General features: G+C 40.0%; 1 protein-coding gene across 3 annotated transcripts in view; it reads right to left on the bottom strand.

Moving 5' to 3' along the window:
* DHX32 (DEAH-box helicase 32 (putative)) overlaps window positions 1–21,660 on the bottom strand; it is a 48,969-nt gene that overhangs the window by 5,035 nt on the left and 22,274 nt on the right. For all 3 annotated transcript variants that reach the window (XM_075612259.1, XM_075612260.1, XM_075612258.1), the window contains 7 exons: window positions 18,576–18,948; window positions 17,814–18,059; window positions 13,947–14,046; window positions 12,450–12,608; window positions 5,599–5,790; window positions 4,373–4,522; window positions 360–547 (listed from right to left, as the gene is read on the bottom strand). In XM_075612259.1, the coding sequence (XP_075468374.1) occupies window positions 360–547; window positions 4,373–4,522; window positions 5,599–5,790; window positions 12,450–12,608; window positions 13,947–14,046; window positions 17,814–18,059; window positions 18,576–18,948 (1,408 nt within the window). The remainder of the gene's footprint in view (window positions 1–359; window positions 548–4,372; window positions 4,523–5,598; window positions 5,791–12,449; window positions 12,609–13,946; window positions 14,047–17,813; window positions 18,060–18,575; window positions 18,949–21,660) is intronic.

The following is a 21,660-nucleotide window of genomic DNA, read 5'->3' as shown; positions in this document are numbered from 1 at the left end:
ATGGGGATGCCAAATATTGAAAAATATGCCTGGTTTAAAAATTGTCACCCACCCATATTTACCGTATTAAACAACCCACTTTCCTGAAATCACTTTGCCCCTTTAAGAGGTCTCAACATGTCTACTTTATATTTCTATTGCCGAGGCCTTTCTAAAATGATGTCCCAAGAGTGTATGGCAGGTTTAGAGCTTATTGAAGCCAGGCAGTGTATGACCACTTTTTAAAGGAATTTGTTCAATGGTGTTTCCTAGGTGAGCGCCTAATTCTCTGTGGCTTGTTGCCATGAATAATGGCCATGGCAAAAGAGCCTGAACACATCTTGAGCAGTAACCCCTGACAAGCATTCGTTTCTGCTTACTTGCATAAAGTATCCTGACAAAAGCGATTTCTTTATGTTCTGTACATTTTCCTCTGAGCCAAACGCGGGCTCAGAAATGGGAAGCTCAATACGCTTCATTATGTCCAGAAGTTCTGTTCTTATGACCTGTGCCGTCTCCAGCGCAGTCAAGTTTAGGAAGTAATCTTGACACCATTTTTCAATATCGTCTGCGAAATGAAAGAGAAGAGAAGATAGAGTTGCAAATGATCGCATGGTTAATATCCTATATCTATACTTACAGTACAGTTTATTGATCCAGAGGAAGGCAAACAAAAAACCCCAGTGACGCATCATCCAATGATATCTCATAAGAGGAAAAATAAATTCCTTCCTGACTCCATAGAGGTGTGGTGTGCAGTAGCACAAGATAGGAGCCATCACAGCTTACAGAATAAGGCTCGAAAATTTAATTGTTAGGTTTTATATTTTATACATTTTTGATTACAAAGCAGGGAATATGAGGGTGCTATTATTACATCATGTAGAAAAATAGGGATTGAATCCCCAAGAACGGTGCTCCAAAATGATGCAGGTAAGGGTATATTTTCAGTAAATAATTGCGCTTAGTGTTTATCACCCACCGGACGGCAGTGAACCGCCAATACAGAACTTTTTTTCCGTATTACAGCAGGGCCCCGGGTATACGGCGGGTTCCGTTCCAGGGGCCCGCCGTATAGTGAAAATCGCCGGAAAGCGGATCCGGCGATTTTCAGTTCTCTGCATGCACAGAACAGCGTTTTTCGCCGTTCTGCGCATGCGCGGCCAACAGTCTGCGCATGCGCGCCGGGTGCAACCGCCCGTTCTGCGCATGCGCGACTGCGGATTAAAGATGGCGGCCCCCTTCTCGGCACCGCCGTATAAGCGGAACGCCGGATAACGAAGCGCTGAAAAGCGGGGCCTTCCTGTACTTCATAAAGATTAACATTTTTACAAAAGGTACTATTTGTAACAGTTGGAAAAACTGCAAATGTTTATGCATGGATACTTCGAAACGCTGGAGTTGCTGTATTGTCGCACGATTGCAGCAAATAAAAATATCACTTGTGAGCACGTTCACATGTCTCAGGCAGGTCTGCAACCTGGCGTTTCACCATTATCTCGTAGCATACAGTGCTTCCACTGCAGCAAGGGATTCTGGGTAATTACATGCAAATGAGCACACAGTGTCATTGTAGCTCGTGTAAGATAACTAACAAAAAGAAGTAATCCCTATAGTGTGTGCACTCAGCCTGTAAATTGGAACTCATCTCCACTAATAAGTAATTTTATTTAACCAGCACAAAAGTTATTTTTAAAACCTAAATCAACAATTAGCATATCAAAGTAATCTTGTATGTAAACAAGGATAAATTGATAAGGGTTAGCCACTATTGATCAAGAGTATCTTAATCCTCATAAGCATCCGTGAATTAATAAGTGTACTCCTATAACACGGGAGAATGGTGAAGTGATAATTATAAGTGATTTTAACTTAAAGTGAAGTATATAATTTAAAAGTGAATAAAGGTGTGTAAAATAGTGGGCAACCACAGAGTATGGATATGTAAGGTGTGATCTGTGTCAGTTATAACATATATTCAACCATATATCCCTGTCGACGCTGAGCTTATGATGATAGCTTATATAATTCCTTTTGATATGGAATAAAAAGCGATGTTAGTACTTCAGTATCTTGTTGAGCAACAATACTTGCATCAATTTAACGCATATAGCTTGCTAAGGTATGTATCCATATAATCCCAAAGCCTTCCTTGGAATATTTCTGACAGAATGCTGCACACATATAATTCTGGATGTGCATACAAAGTGTCAGATAGAGCTTGTTAATATAGTTCTTTAGTAAGCACTTTGTATTTCCCTATAGATAGACTATATCCAATGATTTAGTCTCAAAACACACACACACACACAATGATATCCTGTTTTCCCTATTGGTCACAGTCTGTGATATGGTTACCATTTAATGTCTTTAAAAGTGTATATATATATATATATATATATATACACACTTCATCAGGGGTCGTGTAAGATATGCACAACAAACTCCTAAAAAGAAATCGGGATCATGACGGCAAGCTATGCATAAATAATGTGGATGTATATTTAGGGGCGGCTTCAAAGTACATGTAATGGAGTTTGAATGATGAGATTTTTTTAAAGGTTATACTTGAACCATTTAGCATTGTGGGTCTCGCAGGTATATAAAATGTGATATACATGTATAAATGTATACATGTGATACATTTGAAGCTGCTAAATCTCTCAAGTCAGGGGTGGCCAACTTCTGTCCTCAAGCACCACCAAAATGTCAAGTTATCGGGATATCCCTGCTTCAGCACAGGTGGCTCAATCAGTGGCTCAGTCAACGGCAGTACAGGTGGCTCTTCAGCACAGGAGGCTCAATCGACTGAGCCACTGATTGAGCCACCTGTGCTGAAGCAGGGATATCCTGAAAAACTGACCTGTTGGTCGCCCTTGACGACTGGAGTTGGCCAGCCCTGGTCTAAGTACAACCAAGCTGTGCAGATTGTATGGACAGTGACAGACGGCTTCTCCGCGGGTTACTTGTCCGCACTCCTGATACAGCACATTGAGACCAGCCAGCAAGAGTCCAAACCTGTCTAAGATGTCGCTGTGAGAGTTTAGAAGAGGACCAGACTGTATCAGAAACAAGAAAAATACATGTATTTTAAGGGGGAAAGGCACCAGAACCCTAAGCAACACAAAAATATCTAAACTAGTCAACACAATCCATCTTTTAATAAATACACATTCATTCCCTCCCTGTTATTATCCCAGCCACACTCTTAATACTTCCATAATCACTATGTGGAGTCTCTTGTTGACCTCTAAGAAAAGGTGCCGGGGCCCTCACAAAACAGCACTGCATGTTACAATTACAGTCCATACGCCTGCACCTGACAAGTGAATGTGTTGCAAACTGGCACATTTCTTGCCCAAATGTGTTTCCATAAAGTAATCAGCATTGATGAAGTGTCTGTTTTTGGCTCAGAACACACCAGGTTGGAAAACACTCGCCCGTGTCTCGCTTGGCTCATTATCTTTCACATTGGTGTGCATCAAAGTGGCCTTGAATATTCCTCGGCCTCCGGGCACTTTTCTCGGCTCTTTACATTGACGGTGAATGTTGCGCTGAAGACTTGTGGCAGAGTTTGATATTTTCACAGTACAGGGAATTCGGTGGCATCCCAAGAGTGAATGTAGGAGGATGCAAAGCGCACCCTACCTCACAGAGAGACCACTAAAGCTACCAATTAAACCCATTCCCAGCACACCTCTAGGTAAATCCAAGGTCCAGACCACTGTTTTTCACTGGTTTTTTTGCTAGGAACCTTTGGGTTCCCCGTGCACCCTAAAGGGTTCCCTGTAATTGTCAGGTCATTTTAAAATTTTACCAAATACAGAAGAATTGACAATGTATCTGATCGCAGACACACTATTAGAGAGGGTTGGGGTTCCTTACAATGCATCTGATCTCAGACGCGCTATTAGAGAGGGTTGGGGTTCCTTACAATGCATCTGATATCAGACACGCTATTAGAGAGGGTTGGGGTTCCTTACAATGCATCTGATCTCAGACGCGCTATTAGAGAGGGTTGGGGTTCCTTACAATGCATCTGATCTCAGAGAGAGTGTTGGGGTTCCTGAGAATTTCACATAGGGTTCCTTAACCAAAAAAAAAGGTTGGAAACTACTGGTCCAGACTTTCTAAGCAGAGCTAAGCTTTGGCACACCATAAGCTCCATTCAGTTGAACATCACATGCCTTAAGACTAAGCACAGCTTAGTAAAACTACACCTAAATGTGTTTATGTAGGGGAAAAGAGAGGACCATTAGCTGTATTTCTGTAATATGTTTTTAGCCCTGGTAAAACACCTATACCAAGCACTGCTGCAGGTCAGCATATAAACACATCCTTATAAAAGTACTGATTACATCTCTGCACAATGGTTATCTTATGTTATACTTGCACTGGCGTCTACGGTTTTTCTTTATGTGTTCGTATTCCTTGTATATTTGTATAAGAGTAAAGTGATCGCCATCTGAGTGCAAAAACTTTGTCCGATGGGTTGTATCAGCTTCTTCTGCTCCAGGGGATGGATCCATAAAACAGTTTGGTGCTTATTTATAAAAAAAAAGAAAGAAAAAGGAGCATTGAACCACAATTATATTTCAATCCGCATTAAAATGCAATCAACTAGTATATTAATGTTTAATCATGATGGCATTTTCCTTTCATTATTTTCCCCTGTGGCATTAATCCTTGCTAAAATGGCCCATAATTATAGGTTTAGCTTCACAGATTAAATAGCATATTGCAATTTGGTGGCAGGTTTCCGAAACTAAAAAATGGATACTGTGCACTTGGTGTGATTGAGCTTATCTGGAGCAATTTTGCTTGCGAGCTGAAAGCATCTATTATTGCTAGCAAAGTACAATGTAGCATTTTATGGCATTTGCATTCTATAACTAAATCAGATCAACTGCAGCTAAGACGATGAGTCCTCGCTCCTATGTGAACGCCAGTTTATAGAGCTTTATCCAGTGAGGCACCCACTATATAAACACAGGCTTGTTTTTGCATTTAATATATGAGATTGATCTCCCCATATACTCATGTTACATAATGAAGAGTTAAATTGCCTGCAGGTTAACATGAAGAATGGCAACAATAAACGTACTGTACATTGATAAATAATACTCTGTTTTTATTTGATAACAAGTATTTCATGGATATGCTAATACTTAGTTATGAAAACAAAGCGGCTTATTTAGTGCATGTTTCTCAGGAGGTTTTTTGCCCTATTTAGCTGTGCCGCAGACTATTCACTACATCAGGTTATACCTTCATCATCTTTTCATTCCCAAGTGGATAAATATTTACAGCAAATATAAAAAAAAAAAAAAAAAACGTGTTCCGCAAGGTTTTCCTGCATGAAATATCTTCTGTTCGGTGGCATGTTAAAATTGTTCAATCTTTGTCATATGAAACGTCAATTGTCTTATGTTTAGAAGCAATAAACCTCTAATTTGCATTCAAATGCATTTGTTAGAGGTTCTGTTTGCTCGCTCCCTGCCAGACACAGGATCAGCAGTGGGATCAGCTGGGTAACCTTTCCTACTCCCGCACTGGTAGCAGGAAGTCCCATACTTAGTGTGCGGAATAGAGCTGGGCATTGTTTTACATGGAAAATACCTGTAACCATGGCAGCCAGCGTGAGCATTTCATCTACGCAGTCAAATTCGCAGGCAGCTAAAATAGATTTTGACAGCTGTGGATCCAGAGGAAACTCAGACATAATGATTCCATATTCAGAAAGATTTCCATCGTCGTCCAGTGCGGCCAGATAATCCAGATCCTCCAAAGCTTGCATTAAACTTTCAGGATCTACGCAAAAGAAAAGAATTAACCCGTAGCATCTGTGCCACGCAAAACAATGCACTTTGATTGCCCCAAAAGCAACGGATTTAGTGTATGTATAAATATTTATTAATAATAATTATATATATATATATATATATATATATATATATATATATATACACACACACACACACACACACAATCAAAGGAAAGATGGAGGGGAGAGCAGTATATCTTTTTTGGTAGGTTGATACAGCGTTTGATAACCATTATGAGAGGACCGCAGGATTGTACATTTGGAAGCTGATATACTATCTGACTTGTGAGCCGTCTGATATTTTTTGACTTACAACAGGACTGGTAAATCAGGAAAGGGGGGGGATAACGCCTACTGAGCTGAGGTAACATAACTATGGAAATAAGAGAAATACTTTGCTATTTTATTGGTCTGGAATAAATGAAGGTTTTAAGGTAGCTGCACTAGCTTGTTACCTTATAGGTAGTTAGCAGGGCGATTAGATCCGTGCATCAATGCCCCCTTATTCTAGTTTTTCTCTTAGCTGAAATAAGCATTGCAGGCCCAGATTTATTAACACCGTTACTGTGCCTTGTGTTCCATCTGTCAGCTGTACTCAGCTTTGCACTGCTAAGCAAATGTGGGCTCTAATGCAGGAGTGACCAACTCATAAAGCGCCACCAACAGGTGAGGTTTTCAGGATATCCCTGCTTCAGCACAGGTGGCTCAATCAGTGGCTCAGTCATAATGATTGAGCCACCTGTGCTGAAGCAGGGATATCCCGAAAACCTGAAAAAGTCACTGTGTTCACTGCAGACTTTGTTCAATGTGAGCATATGTTATGTTTGAAAAACAAGCAGGCCCCAGCAAATGTAAAGAAGGTGCAGGTTATTTCAACATTTCGGTCCTGACGGAAATGCATTGAGGATAAAGTAGAGCGTGCTAATTGAAGTCTGGAACTGAAATGGAATTGATTCCCAATACATCTTCGGAAGCTTTGTTTTTCTACAGAGCAAAGTGAGCACATTCTTTATTCTATACATTTAAACAATATCATGTGACCCCAAAAAAAAAAAAACTTTGATTCAGTCTAATAATACGGCAGTGACAGAATACTCAGGATTGCATGTCTTCAAGGGGTCCCCAAACCTGCTTCGTTAACCCCACTGTTATGTCATACATTGGTTAACCTGCAAGCAAGAGTTGTGGGTAGTGGTATGCAAATGAGTACCCACTGGGCATGTCACTTTTAGCTTCCTGTTCACTTAATTTCATGGGTTCCCTAAATCATTTGCCTGCTGTATTAAACAGCTTTTACAGCACGTCTCAGACAAGGGAGGTATAGATTGAGTGGACCCAGTCAGACAGCTATTTCGTCCTTGTGGACTCATTACTGTCATCATTTGGGCCACTGGAGGATTTGGTCCCATTTTTACCCACCATAAGCAGTCCAGTTATACAGCAGAGATTTTGCATCCCCGGTATCCTGTTCTGATCAACTAGTATATTTTGCTGAAATCATTTCCCTTCAACCTATGGGATCTCCGCGCCTAGCTAACACAAAAGCCTTCTAGGAAGAGGAAATATTTATGAGATGGTATGGAAGGTTTAATGTGACGAGAGGCGAGACCTTGTAAAGTTAAAGCGCTGAAGCAGAAAGAATGGAGGACATTCAAGAGTTACAGCAGCGAGCCATGAAATGAAAAATTGCAGCTGGTATATAGGACACGCAGTTACAAAGTAACACCGAGAAACAGACAACAAACACATACAAACAAGTAACCGTCTCTTTTAAAGCAGAAATACAGGCAGTCCTCGGTTATCCGACACAATGCGTTACTCAAAATGGCGTTGTAAAGCGAAACACGTTTTCCCATAGGAACCCTGTTTAAATGTAAGGTTCCGTTCCTGAAGGCATTTTTAATGCTAAAATACACAAAATATTTTACGCAGACAATAAGATATGCAGCATACACATAAATTATATAGTGCATATACTGTATTATATATATATAATATAACATAATATATAATATAAAAATTTAATATATTATATAGTATAATGTATATATTATATACACATAAACAACGTTGCAAAGCGTCGTAAGAGCGTTGGATAAGCCGTTTTGACGTTGTAAAAATGAACATAGGTATGCATTGCACAGCGTTGGATAAGCCATTCGTTGTAAAACGAGGACTGCCTGTACTACTTTCCAACTATCATTTTGCTTTTCTTTTTATATATGTAAAGCATGTGACAATGTATCTTTCTGCATTCTTACCTAAGCTGGCAATCGTTGGGTGCTCCTGCTAGATATCTTTCAAATCCTGATTGTGTGCCTAACATAATGGCAGCTTCAAATCAGTGTAACACAGCAAATACAATGTATTCTTATATTACTACGGTAACATTATTTATTGTTACAGTTTGCAGCTCAAACTGCTGGGAACATTGGCAACAAATGATCCCAAACAGGAACATTTTGCAAAGATCTTGCACTGCTGGGGAGGTGGGTTAAAACCTGCTATAGAAATCAAATTATGCTTTAAAATGCATTAAAAATAGCATTAAGAGTTGAATTTATAAAAAACAAGTGTCACTATTATCTATTACTACAGAACTGATTTAAAAAAAAAAAAAAAACCCCATAAGATTTCACATGTTTTGCTGCTTTAACATCTTCATCGTAGGAAAACATTTTGAGTCTTTTCAGCAGTGAAGGGATTTATAAATCTAAATGTAAAGATACACATTCAACTGAGGTCATATGAATTCAATTAGCGACCTTCAGCACTGTCATGTCAAATCAATTTTCATATGGTCCATGAATTCTGAAAAGGGTAACAAGTTTGCTGCCTTTGTTCATTTCAATTACAACTTGAATTAAATGTGTTAGCATTTAGGAGGTTTGGAGATTTTGCATGACTTATCCATAACCTCCGACTCTTTTTTCCTCCAGAGATCAGAAAATGGCAAATATTTACAGAGCAATGTAAAAGTATCAAAACGTGCTTCTAACGTTGGTTTTACTTTTATTTCATTGGTGATGGAAACCCTGCATAACTTTATTTTTTGTTTTTACTCTACTCTGGTCTGCTCTGTATTATTTAGGGCTTTTACTGTACGAGCAAAGGGTGATTTAACAGGGAATGTAACTAGGACCACTCAGTAAGAGGTGGCAAGGAGTGGGAAATACGTTTGTCATTTAATACTCTATCCAACATACAAGTACACATTGTTTCTTTGTAATAATAGTGTGGGACCTGCTAGCTGTAAGTAAAGTGCTTTGGATATAAAAAAAAAATGCTCAAAAACAAGATTTGTATTTTACTCCTGCTGTCCCACTATCTCCCTTTTTGCCCATATACAAAATGCTATATTGCTTCTTCCCTGTGCTGGAAAAGATTTTAGTCCCATTCCCTCAAGTCCCAACAGGTCAGGTTTTAAGCATATCCCAGCTTCAGCATAGGTGGGTCAATCAGTCCCTGTTTCAACACAGGTGGCTCAATGAGACCCTGCTTCAGCACAGGTGGCTTAATCTTGGACCGAGCCACTGATTGAGCCCCCTGTGCTGAAGCAGGGATATCCTTAAAACCTGACCTGTTGGGTGGGGTTGAGCATGTCTGGCATAGAGGTCACTGTCTTCCTTCCAATTTTCTCTGCAGGTTCTATAGTCCTTTCTCCCTTCAAAATGCCATATCCAAAGGGTAGCACTGGGAGTCAGCAAACTCCCAGCGCACACTGCCCCCCCTTGGGTATGGTATTTGGCAGAAGGATCTGTAATTTACACTTAATTAGACAAGACGGGGCTATAGTACTCTTGAAGCCGTTTATAATGTATGCCATGCTAATCATTATGCTTCTGCCTTCAATCTTTCTTCTTTTTTTTTTAAGCAAATGGCTCCTCCGGATGAAGGTGACATACTCCTGAAGCATTAATAACTAAAAGCTTGGTGTAAAATACGTCAGTGCTAAAGTGGGGACTCAAATTCCTCTCTGCATTGAAAGTGACAGCAGCGGAGAGCATGCGTTAACATTAATGCATTTTGCTTAAAGCTTTGTGGGTGGAAATCCCAGCACTAACCAGATCAATATTCAGCTAATGAATGTTTTTTAGCCTACTGTGCCAGGCTATTGTTTACCCACATACTGCAGGGGCTGAGGATTCAGATCTCTCCACCACTACCTACAGGGAATTATTTAACCCTTGGTTTTACAGTCTTATGGGACAATTTATCGGGGTCCTAGGAGTGGTGCAGATTGCAAACTGTTGCAATTTGTTGTGTCTACCCGTGGTGGAGCAAGTGATGGGTGTGCCCCAGTGAGAGTATATGCCCCTTCCCTCTCCCAGGCGCTATATGCGGAGCAGAGCATGCAGGGGCTTAACCGGCGGCAGAGGAGGTCCAATTGTGGAAGTTGGACCCAACTTCTGTGTTAGGACCGCCGGGTCGGAGTCGCCCCCAGCAGGGCACAGATGGATGCCGCTCCAGAAGCGGAGGTGGGGGTACGCAAAGTGGACCTTATAGAACACTGCTAAAAATAAGCTTCGGCACGTGGGAGGATGGGGCCCTAAAAGTCGTGGGCCCTGTTGCAGCTGTACCGGTAGTGGCTCTACCACTGGTGTCTACTATTTGTGAAGACACATAGCTGTGTGGAATGCATTTTGTTTACAAAAAATCATGCAAACATATAAAGCAACTGGCTTCAATTGTCACATTAGGGTCTATGCCATCTACTGATAGCCCATCTCACCAACATCTAATGCATATCTACTTAAATGTTGGGGGTCAATCCCTGATCCTTTGCTTAACGAAGCAGCAGTACAGTCTAGTCTGAGCTGTAACCCAACCACATCACATCAGCCCCCGGAATCTACTAGGAATTGGAGATAAAGTGTCCTGACCTCTCTCAACCCAACTACCAATAGGAGGCCCTCCGGAATCTTTCTACTGCAAGGTCTGTTTTAGGACACAAAATGAGGGTCACTGCATAAGACACAGTGATTCCCCTAGAACCCCTTTTTCTTGGTCAATAAAGATCAAACTGACATTATGACAATGTAGCTAGTTTGTAGATTTCATAATTCTAGCACAAGAAACTAAAGAGAACCCCTTGTAATTGATTTGCGTGAAATTAATCATTGAAAATACTTTATTATATATATACAGTGTTCGACAAACCTATACATTTGCACGCCCCGGGCAAGTGGATTTAACATCGTGGCGAGCTCCTATTGGCACAAGCAGCACACGTGTGGTACTAGGTGGCGAGTAGATTTTTTTGTTCGGCGAGTAGATTTTTTGGTGATTTGTCGACCACTGTATATATATATATATAAAAATGTTAAAAAAGGAAGGGGTATGTCTACACATACATAAAACACAAATATGGATTTTGTTGTTACCCTAATAATGTATATGAGTCCAAAGATCTTTAGTTGGTTAAATGTGGTCTTTATGGAGTACTAGTCTCCATACATCTATATCAGTGTGCTAATTGCAGGGTATTGTTGTTCGTATCTTACACAAATACCTGACGCAAATGTATCTTGTGAAAGAAACACATTGTTTACAGGTCTCATAATGTTTGACTCTTTACAAGTGATTGACGTAATTACACTGAAAAGAAGTTCTTAGTATTCCTCCTTTTGGTGATACAAGCTCAATTCTCTAGATGTTCCGTAGCCTAAATAGACTGTACTACAATTCATATATTGCTATAGCAATGCGGGTGTATCAATAATACTCCTTTACATGCTTCCTTAAAATTGCTGATACTAATGAAGATGCAAGCCCTCCCCGGAATCTACCAGGAATTGAAGATAAAGTGTCCTGACCTCTCTCAACCCAACTACCAATAGGAGGCACTCCGGAATCTTTCTACTGCAAGGTCTGTTAACAGCAGTGGTGGAAGGGCTGCTTGTGGGCTAAGCGTTCTACTAATCAAAGATGCTGAATAGAAGGGACTGCTGCTGCTTTAGAGAATGTTACTTGCAGATGCAGATATTTTGACATACGAGAAATGTAAAGATTGAACGCATATCTTTTTTTCAGGAATGCTCAGAGCAGTGAGTAATCTGTTTAACATTATCCATTGAGGCACACAAACTAACATCAAAGCAGTGACTAGAAAGGGACCACAACTTTGTCCCTAAAATGTCATTTGGATGGAAGGCATTTCAGTGGGATCAACAATGACATGTATGTGTTACGACGACTTGGCAGAGAACAGTACTGATTCTCATAAAAACTTAATTCCAGAGGTGACAGGAGGAAATAGTTCCGCTTATCAATGTGCTATTTAACCATAATCTAAGTCACTGTACTGTTAGAGAAAACAAACATATTCCTGCCACCCCTTTTAAAACACAGCGCCTTAGAAATAATTTGCACCGTTCAATTCTCCCTGATCAATAACTCCAATTGGTCCACTAGGTATCCTAAAACCAGCACATATGCTCCAATTCTGTGCGAACTGAAACTCAATGTTATACTTATGTAAGTGTTAGCACTTGTATGTAACGTTTTAGTAATATACATGGCTCTGTGCCCCTGTGTACCACGCTGCGGAACAGGTCGGCGCTTTACAAATAATCGGTAATAATAATTTATGTCACAGCTTAAAATAAAAATAAATGTATATAAAACATGTTGTATTGAACGGTACCTGGTCTGTTGATAAATTCACAGCGGCCGAGGCCGGCTATGTCCATCCTCTTCAGGAAAAGGACCATTGAAGTCAAATTTGACTCTTTAATTTTTGCTGGCAAAAATGTTTTCATTTCATTCTGCGTAAATTCTTCCGTGTATAAACAGAACATTTTTCCTGAAGAAGAAAAAAAACCCCAATAAATCCCAATTCATCCATCTTGTGTCACTTTTATTGCATAATTACCAAATATCATAATCTTTCTTCAGCTTGTGATATCCTTCATTGAACCAACAGGAACATGTTCTTAGATGTTTTGAAAATTAAAAAACTAATGGATATGAGCTGCAGACGGGACACAGCTGGATTCAATCTGAAGCCCTTCAGTCTACATCTGCGTTGCCCCAAAGGTGGACAGCCTTTGGCGCAGCTAAAGGGAGTGAGCCGTTTGCTGCCATTTGCGGATGTTGGGTGATGATAAAGCTGCTCTAGTATCAATCTGAAACTCACCAACCCTTGTATCCCCTGTACCCAATTTTCCAACTCTAACTGTCCATGAAATGTCTGTAAATTGAATGTATAACCCTGTTCATTTAATGTAACCATGTATCTGTCATCATAACTCTGTGCCCAGGACGTACGTGAAAACGAGAGGTAACTCTCAATGTATTACTTCCTGGTGATATAACAAGAGAAGCTGCACACCACAAAAAATAAATCAAAATACTTGCAAAGACCGGTGCTCCTGGTTCAGGGATATCTGCCTAAAAAATCCAGGAAGTAAGAGGAAAGTAGAAGGATCCAGGGCAACTTCGGATTTCTTCAGAAAACACTGTTTTTTGTGCTGAATAAATTTTTCTAAAGAAATCCGAAGTTGCCCTGGATCATTCTACTTTCCTCTTACTTCCTGGTAAAACATTTTATAACTGTATAAATATGAAGTAACGTTAAGAAAGAATAAAACAAATTCCAAGAAAAATGGCGGAAGATACGTCTGTAGTGAAGAATGAAGGCGCTCAATCAATGACATGAAAACCTTCCATGGGTGCTGTGCGGTCTGCCAGCTTGAAAACTTCCAGGTATTGCAGGGGTGGCCAACTCCAGTTCTCAAGGGCCACCAACAGGACAGGTATTGGGGATATCCCTGCTTGAGCACAGGTGGCTCAATCAGTGGCTCAGTCATTTTGACTGAGCCACTGTGAGCCACTGGTGCTGAAGCAGGGATATCCTTAAAACCTGACCTGTTGGTGACCCTTGAGGTAATGCAGCAACAACGTAAAGAAGCCAATACGTGTGAGAAAAAAAATACTATTTAATGCATTCAGATATTTCCCACAATGGGCTAATTCTTTGTTAAAAGTTTTTCCCGTGCTTCAATAGCATTGATCGGACATCACAACAGAAAAACATATCTAAAGCATTGGTGATGCATTTCGGGCCTACAAACGTTGAATCATTTTTATTTACTGTCACCACAGGTGAAGGATACCCCGTTTAATTTTTCAATGACTTTACCTGAAGGAGATGAACCTAGAATTTGCTTCCGCATCTCAGCCCGAGCCTTACTTACTGGCTGCATTACAAGAGACTCTGCCCGGATTCTGGCATTGTATACCTGGAAGAGGAAATATCAGAGGATCAGAAATACAATATATAGAGGGTTAAAACCTCATGTTCTGCCTGGCTTTAAAATATATTGCAGTCCCCATCAACTCTACAGCCATCAAAGTGGAACTCTGATTATAAACGTCACTTCATGGAGCAGACCAATTTTAAGTTACCCCTGTACAGTATGTTCTCAATTATTAGTCAGAATTGGCACTTAAATTCTGTACGGGGATAATGGAATACAAAGCTAACAATGTGTTCTTTTTGCATTTCATGCCATCAGCCAACAGGACGATCATTGTATGTTGCAGTAAAATTACTGTGTAATAACTTTAGCTATAAAAGACTCAACTTGCGATTCATATTTACTGCGCTTCATATTTCAGTATAGTGTAACACTCTGTAAAAAACATTTTAGCAGGTACATCATAAATGATGTGAAAGCAGATACACATACTGTAGGACAGGTGTGCTGAACTCCAGTACGCCAGTCCCCCCCCCCCAACAGGTGAGGTTTTCAGGATATCCCTGCATCAGCATAGGTGACTCAATCAGTCCCGGCTTCAGCACAGGTGGCTCAATCAGTTCCTGCTTCAGCACAGGTGGCCCAATCAGTCCCTGCTTTAGCACAGGTGGCTCATTGAGCCATCTATGCTGAAGCAGGGATATCCTGAAAACTTAACTTATTGAAGAGGCTTGAGGACTGGAGTGAAGCCCCTGCTGTAGGTAATCCGTGGATTATATTGCCTTAAAGTGGTTTATCACTAAAGTCTCATTATAAAAGAAGCTGCCCATTGAGATGGCGACGGACTAACATGATTGAGCAGAGTACATGAGAGGATATGGGAAGGTGCATTGTTGATTTTGAAGCATTGTGCCAGTAAATATGCTCAGCTGCTGTAGCTTCAGATTTTAAACAGATTTCAAGAAACTGACCATCAGTCTTCTGCGTCCCAATCAACCATCTACTTGCAAAGCTGAAGGGACAGCTTCACTCCACGACCCATTAGGATACTGTAGTAGAATTGTCTGTTACTTTCATTAGTTTCACAGTGACTGGCACTAGCATGATGTACTTCATGTTCTGATCCGGAAGGTGTTAGGAGCAGTTGTGCCTTTTAGGCTGATTAACACAATGAGTAAGAGGAAAAATAGGCTGAAATGTGGATGAGTCTTGGGACATATTTACTTTGATAAATCTGGTGTTATTTTCTGCCCCAGTATTTCAGCCCAAACGCCCATGAAATCAAAACGTATGCACCAGTTTCTCTGCATTTTATATAATAGAAGTCAGTCTCCTTAAAGCAGCAATAATAGTGTTAGATAATAGATTTTTTTTATTATTGCCATTTTTAATGAGTTTTAAAGCAACCTTTGATTTCTATAGCAGGCTTTAGCGCACCTCCCAAGCAGTGCAAGATCTTTGCAACACTTTCCTGGGATAATTCCTGGGATAATTTGTTGCAAATGTTCCCAGCAGTTTGAGCTGTAAACGGTAACAATAGATAATGTTACCTTAGTAATATAAGGATACATTGTAGCTACTGAGTTACACTGAATAGCAGCCATTATGTTAGGCACACAATCAGGATATTGACAGATTTATAACAGGAGCACCAAACGATTCCAAGCGTAGGTAAGAATGCAGAATTAGACATTGTCACGTGTGTTTACATATAAAAACTTTTTTTTTAAGTTGGAAAGTTATATTGCTGCTTTAAATGTGTCACTAAAATAAGGTGCAAGTCATTCAGCTTGATCTACTCTGCTTAATAAATGTACCATTAAGGCTCATAGCGTGACATGACCTAAAGCAGGGATGGAAGTTATGCTCCCAGAGTTAACATGGTATCCTCAAAGCTAAATATATGCAGAATGTCTGGACTACCTGTACTTCTCATTAGTTTAGGCTTAACATCACCTTATTTTAGCATAACATTGTGTTATCTTCCACTAACGTGGCATTGTGGCAGTCTGGGTGTTACTCCTATCCTGGCTTACTGTTGTGTTATTGTCATTTGAAGATACATGGTTACTCTTAAGTGATGTTAAGTTACGTTAATGCTGTGAATGATTTAGTCTCAAAACACACACACACACACACACACACACACACACACACACACACACACACACACACACACACACACACACACACACACACACACACACACACACACACACACTATTAGATCTATATATCTCTTGATTTGTCTTTATTATTGTAGTGATAGCAGCTCATTATCAGTTATTTCTAGTTGCAAAAGAGCTGACACTCATATTAAGTGATATAACAGAGCTTTGTGGATCTGGGCCTAAATGCGGCCAAATAGTTGTTGATTTGGGGTTTGTGTTGACTTGTATGTATTAGACCAGGGGTTCTTCACTCCAGTCCTCAAGTCCCACCAACAGGTCAGGTTTAAGGATATCCCTGCTTTAGAACAGGTGGCTCAATCACAATGACTAAGCCACTGATTGAGTGACCTGTGCTGAAGCAGGGACGATTTGTGGCACTTAAGGACTGGAGCTGAGAACCACTGTATTAGACCATAAATAACCATAAAATATGGAAGCTGATACTTTTACTTATTTATTCCCCTTTATCTGATATCTGCACTCATACAAAACATATAAACATTGTAATCAAGTTTCAAACAAAAGAATTGTCATGTCACAATATTAATTCTGTTCTTCAAAGCTGCTTTGCTTTTACTTTGTCTTCTCTATTGGCCAAACCAAAGCAGTTGTCCAACATCTGGTACTAACTGGGGTTTAGAGATGGAAACCATTCATTTCATCAATGAGAGGGATGCTGTGCCTATGATGTGCTCCACAACCAATGGAACTCATGTATGAAGCCACAGTTTTCCTATGGCCATTGTCTTTTACTGCTTCTATTGTTGGTTAATGTCACACCATCAATTTGACCTGCAAGTTTAAAAGTAGCCAAGTGGGTGACACTGATGCTTTAGGCCGCGCATATAGTACCCGCGACGGGCGACGCGACGGTGACGTCACCCGTCGCCGCCAGCGAAAGTTGTATTTCACTTTGCGGCGGCGTCGCAAGCGTACTGGCATTTGAGTGGTTCAGGGGCTGTCACATGAGACGACAGCCCTTGAAAAATCAAATATTGCCAGCTCCGTCGCAGTCACGCTTACTATAAGCACACGTGGTAGCAGCAATGCATTTGTTTTTGGGTGACGTCGCATCGCTGTCGCCCGTCGCGGGCACTATACGCACAGCCTATGCAGCCTCAAACACTAGTATACTACATGTAGGAAAGGTACGTCCCCATAAACTGTCATGCACTTTCCCTACTGTAATAACACTATCTTTGGGGAGTGAGCCACTGGAACTATAATTTAAAAAGATTAGGAAAAACTAAAACATTTATATCATTCAATCAGATTTTACCTTATAGTCATAAAGAATTCCGAAATTGAGCATGTTTAACCCAGACTAATGCACAGAATGTCATATGTCAGGCACATTTCTTCCAGAGGTCTGTGACCACATATGCTGAAGCAAATAATGCCAAATGAATCCTCAAAAGATCCAAACAAGCCCGCAATCCATGCGTTCTTACAGAGGCGTTTAATAAGGACATATAAGTCATTATATCTGACGTGTACACATGAAGAGGAGGCCTGTCAGGTTTCAAAAGCTCTGTATACAGAACACCCATTACAATGGACCGCAACAATGTATCTGGACTGTGAGACAGCTTCAAGATTTGGGAGTATCAGTAAATAAACATTAAATATTGCACTTACCTTCCTCCTCTCTACTCCAACATCAATGACAAAGTATATATTACTCATCCAGATCAAAGACTCGCCAAAACTAGTTGTTAATACCACTTTTCTTTTGTGATCTTTGCAGCCACGGTCCTCCCCTTCACAGGGCAAGGGCTCTAGGGTATTTTGATGGGGATATAGTGGAATGGGCACCAGTTCACCAAGGTCTGGATTTATGTGCGATCCTTCGTGTTTGATAAGTTCATAGGCCCTTTTTATTTCCTTAAGAAACATAAAGAAGAAGAATAAGAAACAAATTAGGCAATAGCTTTATCTTATTGTATAGCTTCTGAATTTAAAGCAACAGTTCCCGTTTGCCCAACCTTAAAAGTAAATGAAAAAAGTGAGGGCAGGGGGGACTTCTCCTTAAGGGCTAATGTTCATATCACTAAACAGAAAGCATTATCATAGCTGCATATGACTTCCCACACAGTACACGAAGTAACAAGACAGGTGTCACAGAATTAAGTGTAAACACTTGTCACATGTTCTCCTTCATGCTCCTACCCAGAATCCTTTGTCTGTAGCATTCCACAAACTGTGATATTAAAGTCAGAAACAGTCAAAAACTGTTTGTCCGTAACATATAAAGGAGTACAGGGGTACTTGTTCTGCAAGGTATTGACTTCAATGAATACATATTTATTTAGATCCATGTAAATTCAGCTGGAAGGTCTGAAATCAATGTTAAACTTCAAATGTGGCTTTGCTTCTGAATCAGAACACGCACACACTTACTTGTTCGCAGGCCAGGAATACAACAATGTCCCCTTTCTCTTTGGTATGATGGATCTCAAACAGAAGCCTCACTGCTGAGAAGAAATAGTCTCTTTGAATGCCCGAGCTATATACCACTTCCACCGAGTAAGTGTGTGCTACTTCTATGACGGGAACATTTCCATAGTAAGAAACCAGTTTGCTGGACAAATCGGGAGAGGTGATTATCACAACTTTTAGTTCAGGCCTGGACACCACGATATCTTTAAGAAGACCAAGCAGTACATCTGTGGAAACGGATCTTTGATAAACTTCATCAATAATGACGACTCCATAGCCGGACAATAGAGTATTGGACATCATTTCCCTCAACAGCATGTCGTCTGTGCAATACCTGCAACACAATACATTAGTATTGAAAAGAAACCAACATGTCATTAAAATACACCGGGTTCAGCTAATTGGAAAAAGATTAAACCCCCTTCTAAGCAAATGGTCCTTCGCAAGGTAAGCGAGGTCAAGCTTATGGAATACCTATCGGCGCTCCTGAAACAGAATATAGTACAATATGAGAAAGTTTGGGCACAGTGGCCTTATAATTAAAGAGATTAAAAATGAGATATGGATGCTTCAGTTGGACTCTGCATTAGACCACTAACCCCTCTAAGGGGGAGTTCATGTCTACTCAGGGTCTTTTGACAAGGTGGAGGGGAGGACAACTACACCCCTTCCCTTAGCTCTCCCCGTTCCTATCCCCTCTCTCCCCCCTTCTTCTGTTCTTCTCTCTTCTCCCCCTCTCTCTCTCTGCCTATCCTTTACAGTACTAATATAAGGGGTTTGATCTAAGATCCTCCTAAAACTGTTAATTCTCCCGGACGGGATCTACATAGTAGAATCTAAATGCATAGGAGGTTACAAAATACTAGGGGCAGATCGCCTCTTCTCGATCAATCAACCTTGAGATGCTTCGGGTTGTTCACTTTTAAATGTATATGTTAATTAAGTTTACTGTCTATAAACAACCATGTGATGTGAATGTACCCCTGTCAGAAAACAATAAAAATGTTTGAAATAAAAATACACCGGGTTCAGTGATGCTGTAACAATAACTCAGAGGTTGAGAACCATCACTAGGAGCAAGAAACATCTTTGCTCATATTTACTAAGCAGTGTAACTCCATAAGCTACATTCAAGCATCGCTTAGTAAATATGTCCCCTTATAGTCTATTCAAGAGAACTATCAACCCATGGAGTAACACTTAAATATTGCCTTTTATGTTAAAATTGCAATCTCACTTAACCAAAGATGTATTTCTATTTATTACAAACTTGCATTTACTATTACTGGACACGTAGATAATAGTTGGTTATTTGTGGTCCAGAACTCCTACGGTCTTACTGATTTGGATCCTCAGATGTTGAAATATCTGTATTATTTGGTGGGGATCTATTAGAGATTGACATTTATTAATGGTCCAGTTTGTACTTGACATGGAATTTTAGACGTACAATCGACGCTTACGATTTAACTTTGAACCTGAGGTTCAGAGGGATATAGTAACACTACCAAGGAGGAAAGTAGCTGCAACGGAGGCTGGTACAGTATCCTGTTCTCCAAACTCAGCCTTGTAATCCCAATGTCACATCTTAAAGAAGAAAAATATTTCTTAAAGCAGAGAATCAGTTAAAGGGAACCTGCATTGTTTTCAAGTCACATCAGTAAATACTACACTGGCTTACTCTTAATAAGTATATAAAAATAGTCTGCAGCTCTCCAGACTTTAAGGACTTTGGACAATGACAGCACAATCTAATAAATGCTGCTCCCATGACAATTTCCTTTAGCTGAAATGTTAAAGAACTCGTTATCTAAGCTTATTTGTCTTTAAAGGTTGCACAATTTTACAATACCTTGTCACAGATCATAGCAGAAAACTACAGAGAAAACGAACACAACCTCATGTCATCACAATCGCTGGAACTTTGTTTTCGCTTTATAGAATGACATTTACAAAAATCCAACTAAAGAAATATTGGAAATGAATAGATAGGGCAGCACATTAAGGGCAAGGAGATGAGATGAAATGACGAGTATATTTGCTATTTATATGAAAAAAACGATAAACTCCATAGTGTGTGCGTGCGTTATTTAAACACATAGCACTCATTTGTTGTATAATCTTATAACTGGGTACTGTATGGGGCCAAGAATCTGCTAAAAGCTGCAAAAATGTGCAGTTTTCTATAATACTTCCAAATGAGGCTTTCCAAATTCAAAACAATATTGGAGCTATGCAGTAAGCTGACTATTTTAGTGGCATGTGAATGAAGTCCTATTCTGTCCCTTTATACCTCGGTCAAACATATAAAAAATGGTGCTAGTTACATTACATTTCAAATATATGTTGTGTTTCTTAGTCATGATACAACAGATCAGGCCCAGCCATTTTGTAATGATGCACAAAAAGAGAGAGAAAGAACTGCAAGAGAAGAAAGGGAAATATCGACGAATCATATGTATGCCAAGAAACTCTTCTCTTAACTCCTCTATTTATTCCAAATACACCCAAACATGCCCATGTCATTAACTCTAATGGAGATTGCACAATTTTGTGAGTCTAGCCATTGGATACGCCAGTTTAAAATTGGCCTCAATCTCTAGGCAAAATCAGCAGTTGTGGACCCAAAGGCCCACATTTACTAAGCAGTGCTATGCCATATATATATATATATATATATATATATATATATATATATATATATAGTGCTTGACAAATCGCCCAAAAATCTACTCGCCGAACCAAAAAATCTACTCGCCACCTAGTCCTGCCCGCTTTAAAAAAATACATAAATATAATAAATTCCTAGTATGAACATTCGTTTTTGACATAAATGTATTTATTGTATTACATTGTACTACAATTAGTCCTTGTTACGTGTGTGTGTGTGTGTGTGTAAATGTCGGATCTAGAAATAAAAGCCAGGTGTGAATGACTAGTTTCCTGAACCCCGTAACCAGTGTCTGGACGTCCCCGCTTCACAATATCTAAAGCAGCAATCCCGCCTGGGATCTTACCTGATCTGCAGTCCCTCAATGTCCAGGTA

The sequence above is a fragment of the Ascaphus truei genome, chromosome 8 (assembly GCF_040206685.1).
Source record: "Ascaphus truei isolate aAscTru1 chromosome 8, aAscTru1.hap1, whole genome shotgun sequence".
Taxonomy (NCBI): domain Eukaryota; kingdom Metazoa; phylum Chordata; class Amphibia; order Anura; family Ascaphidae; genus Ascaphus; species Ascaphus truei.
Note: the sequence above shows the minus strand (reverse complement) of the source record. Positions and strands in the feature narration are given on the sequence as shown.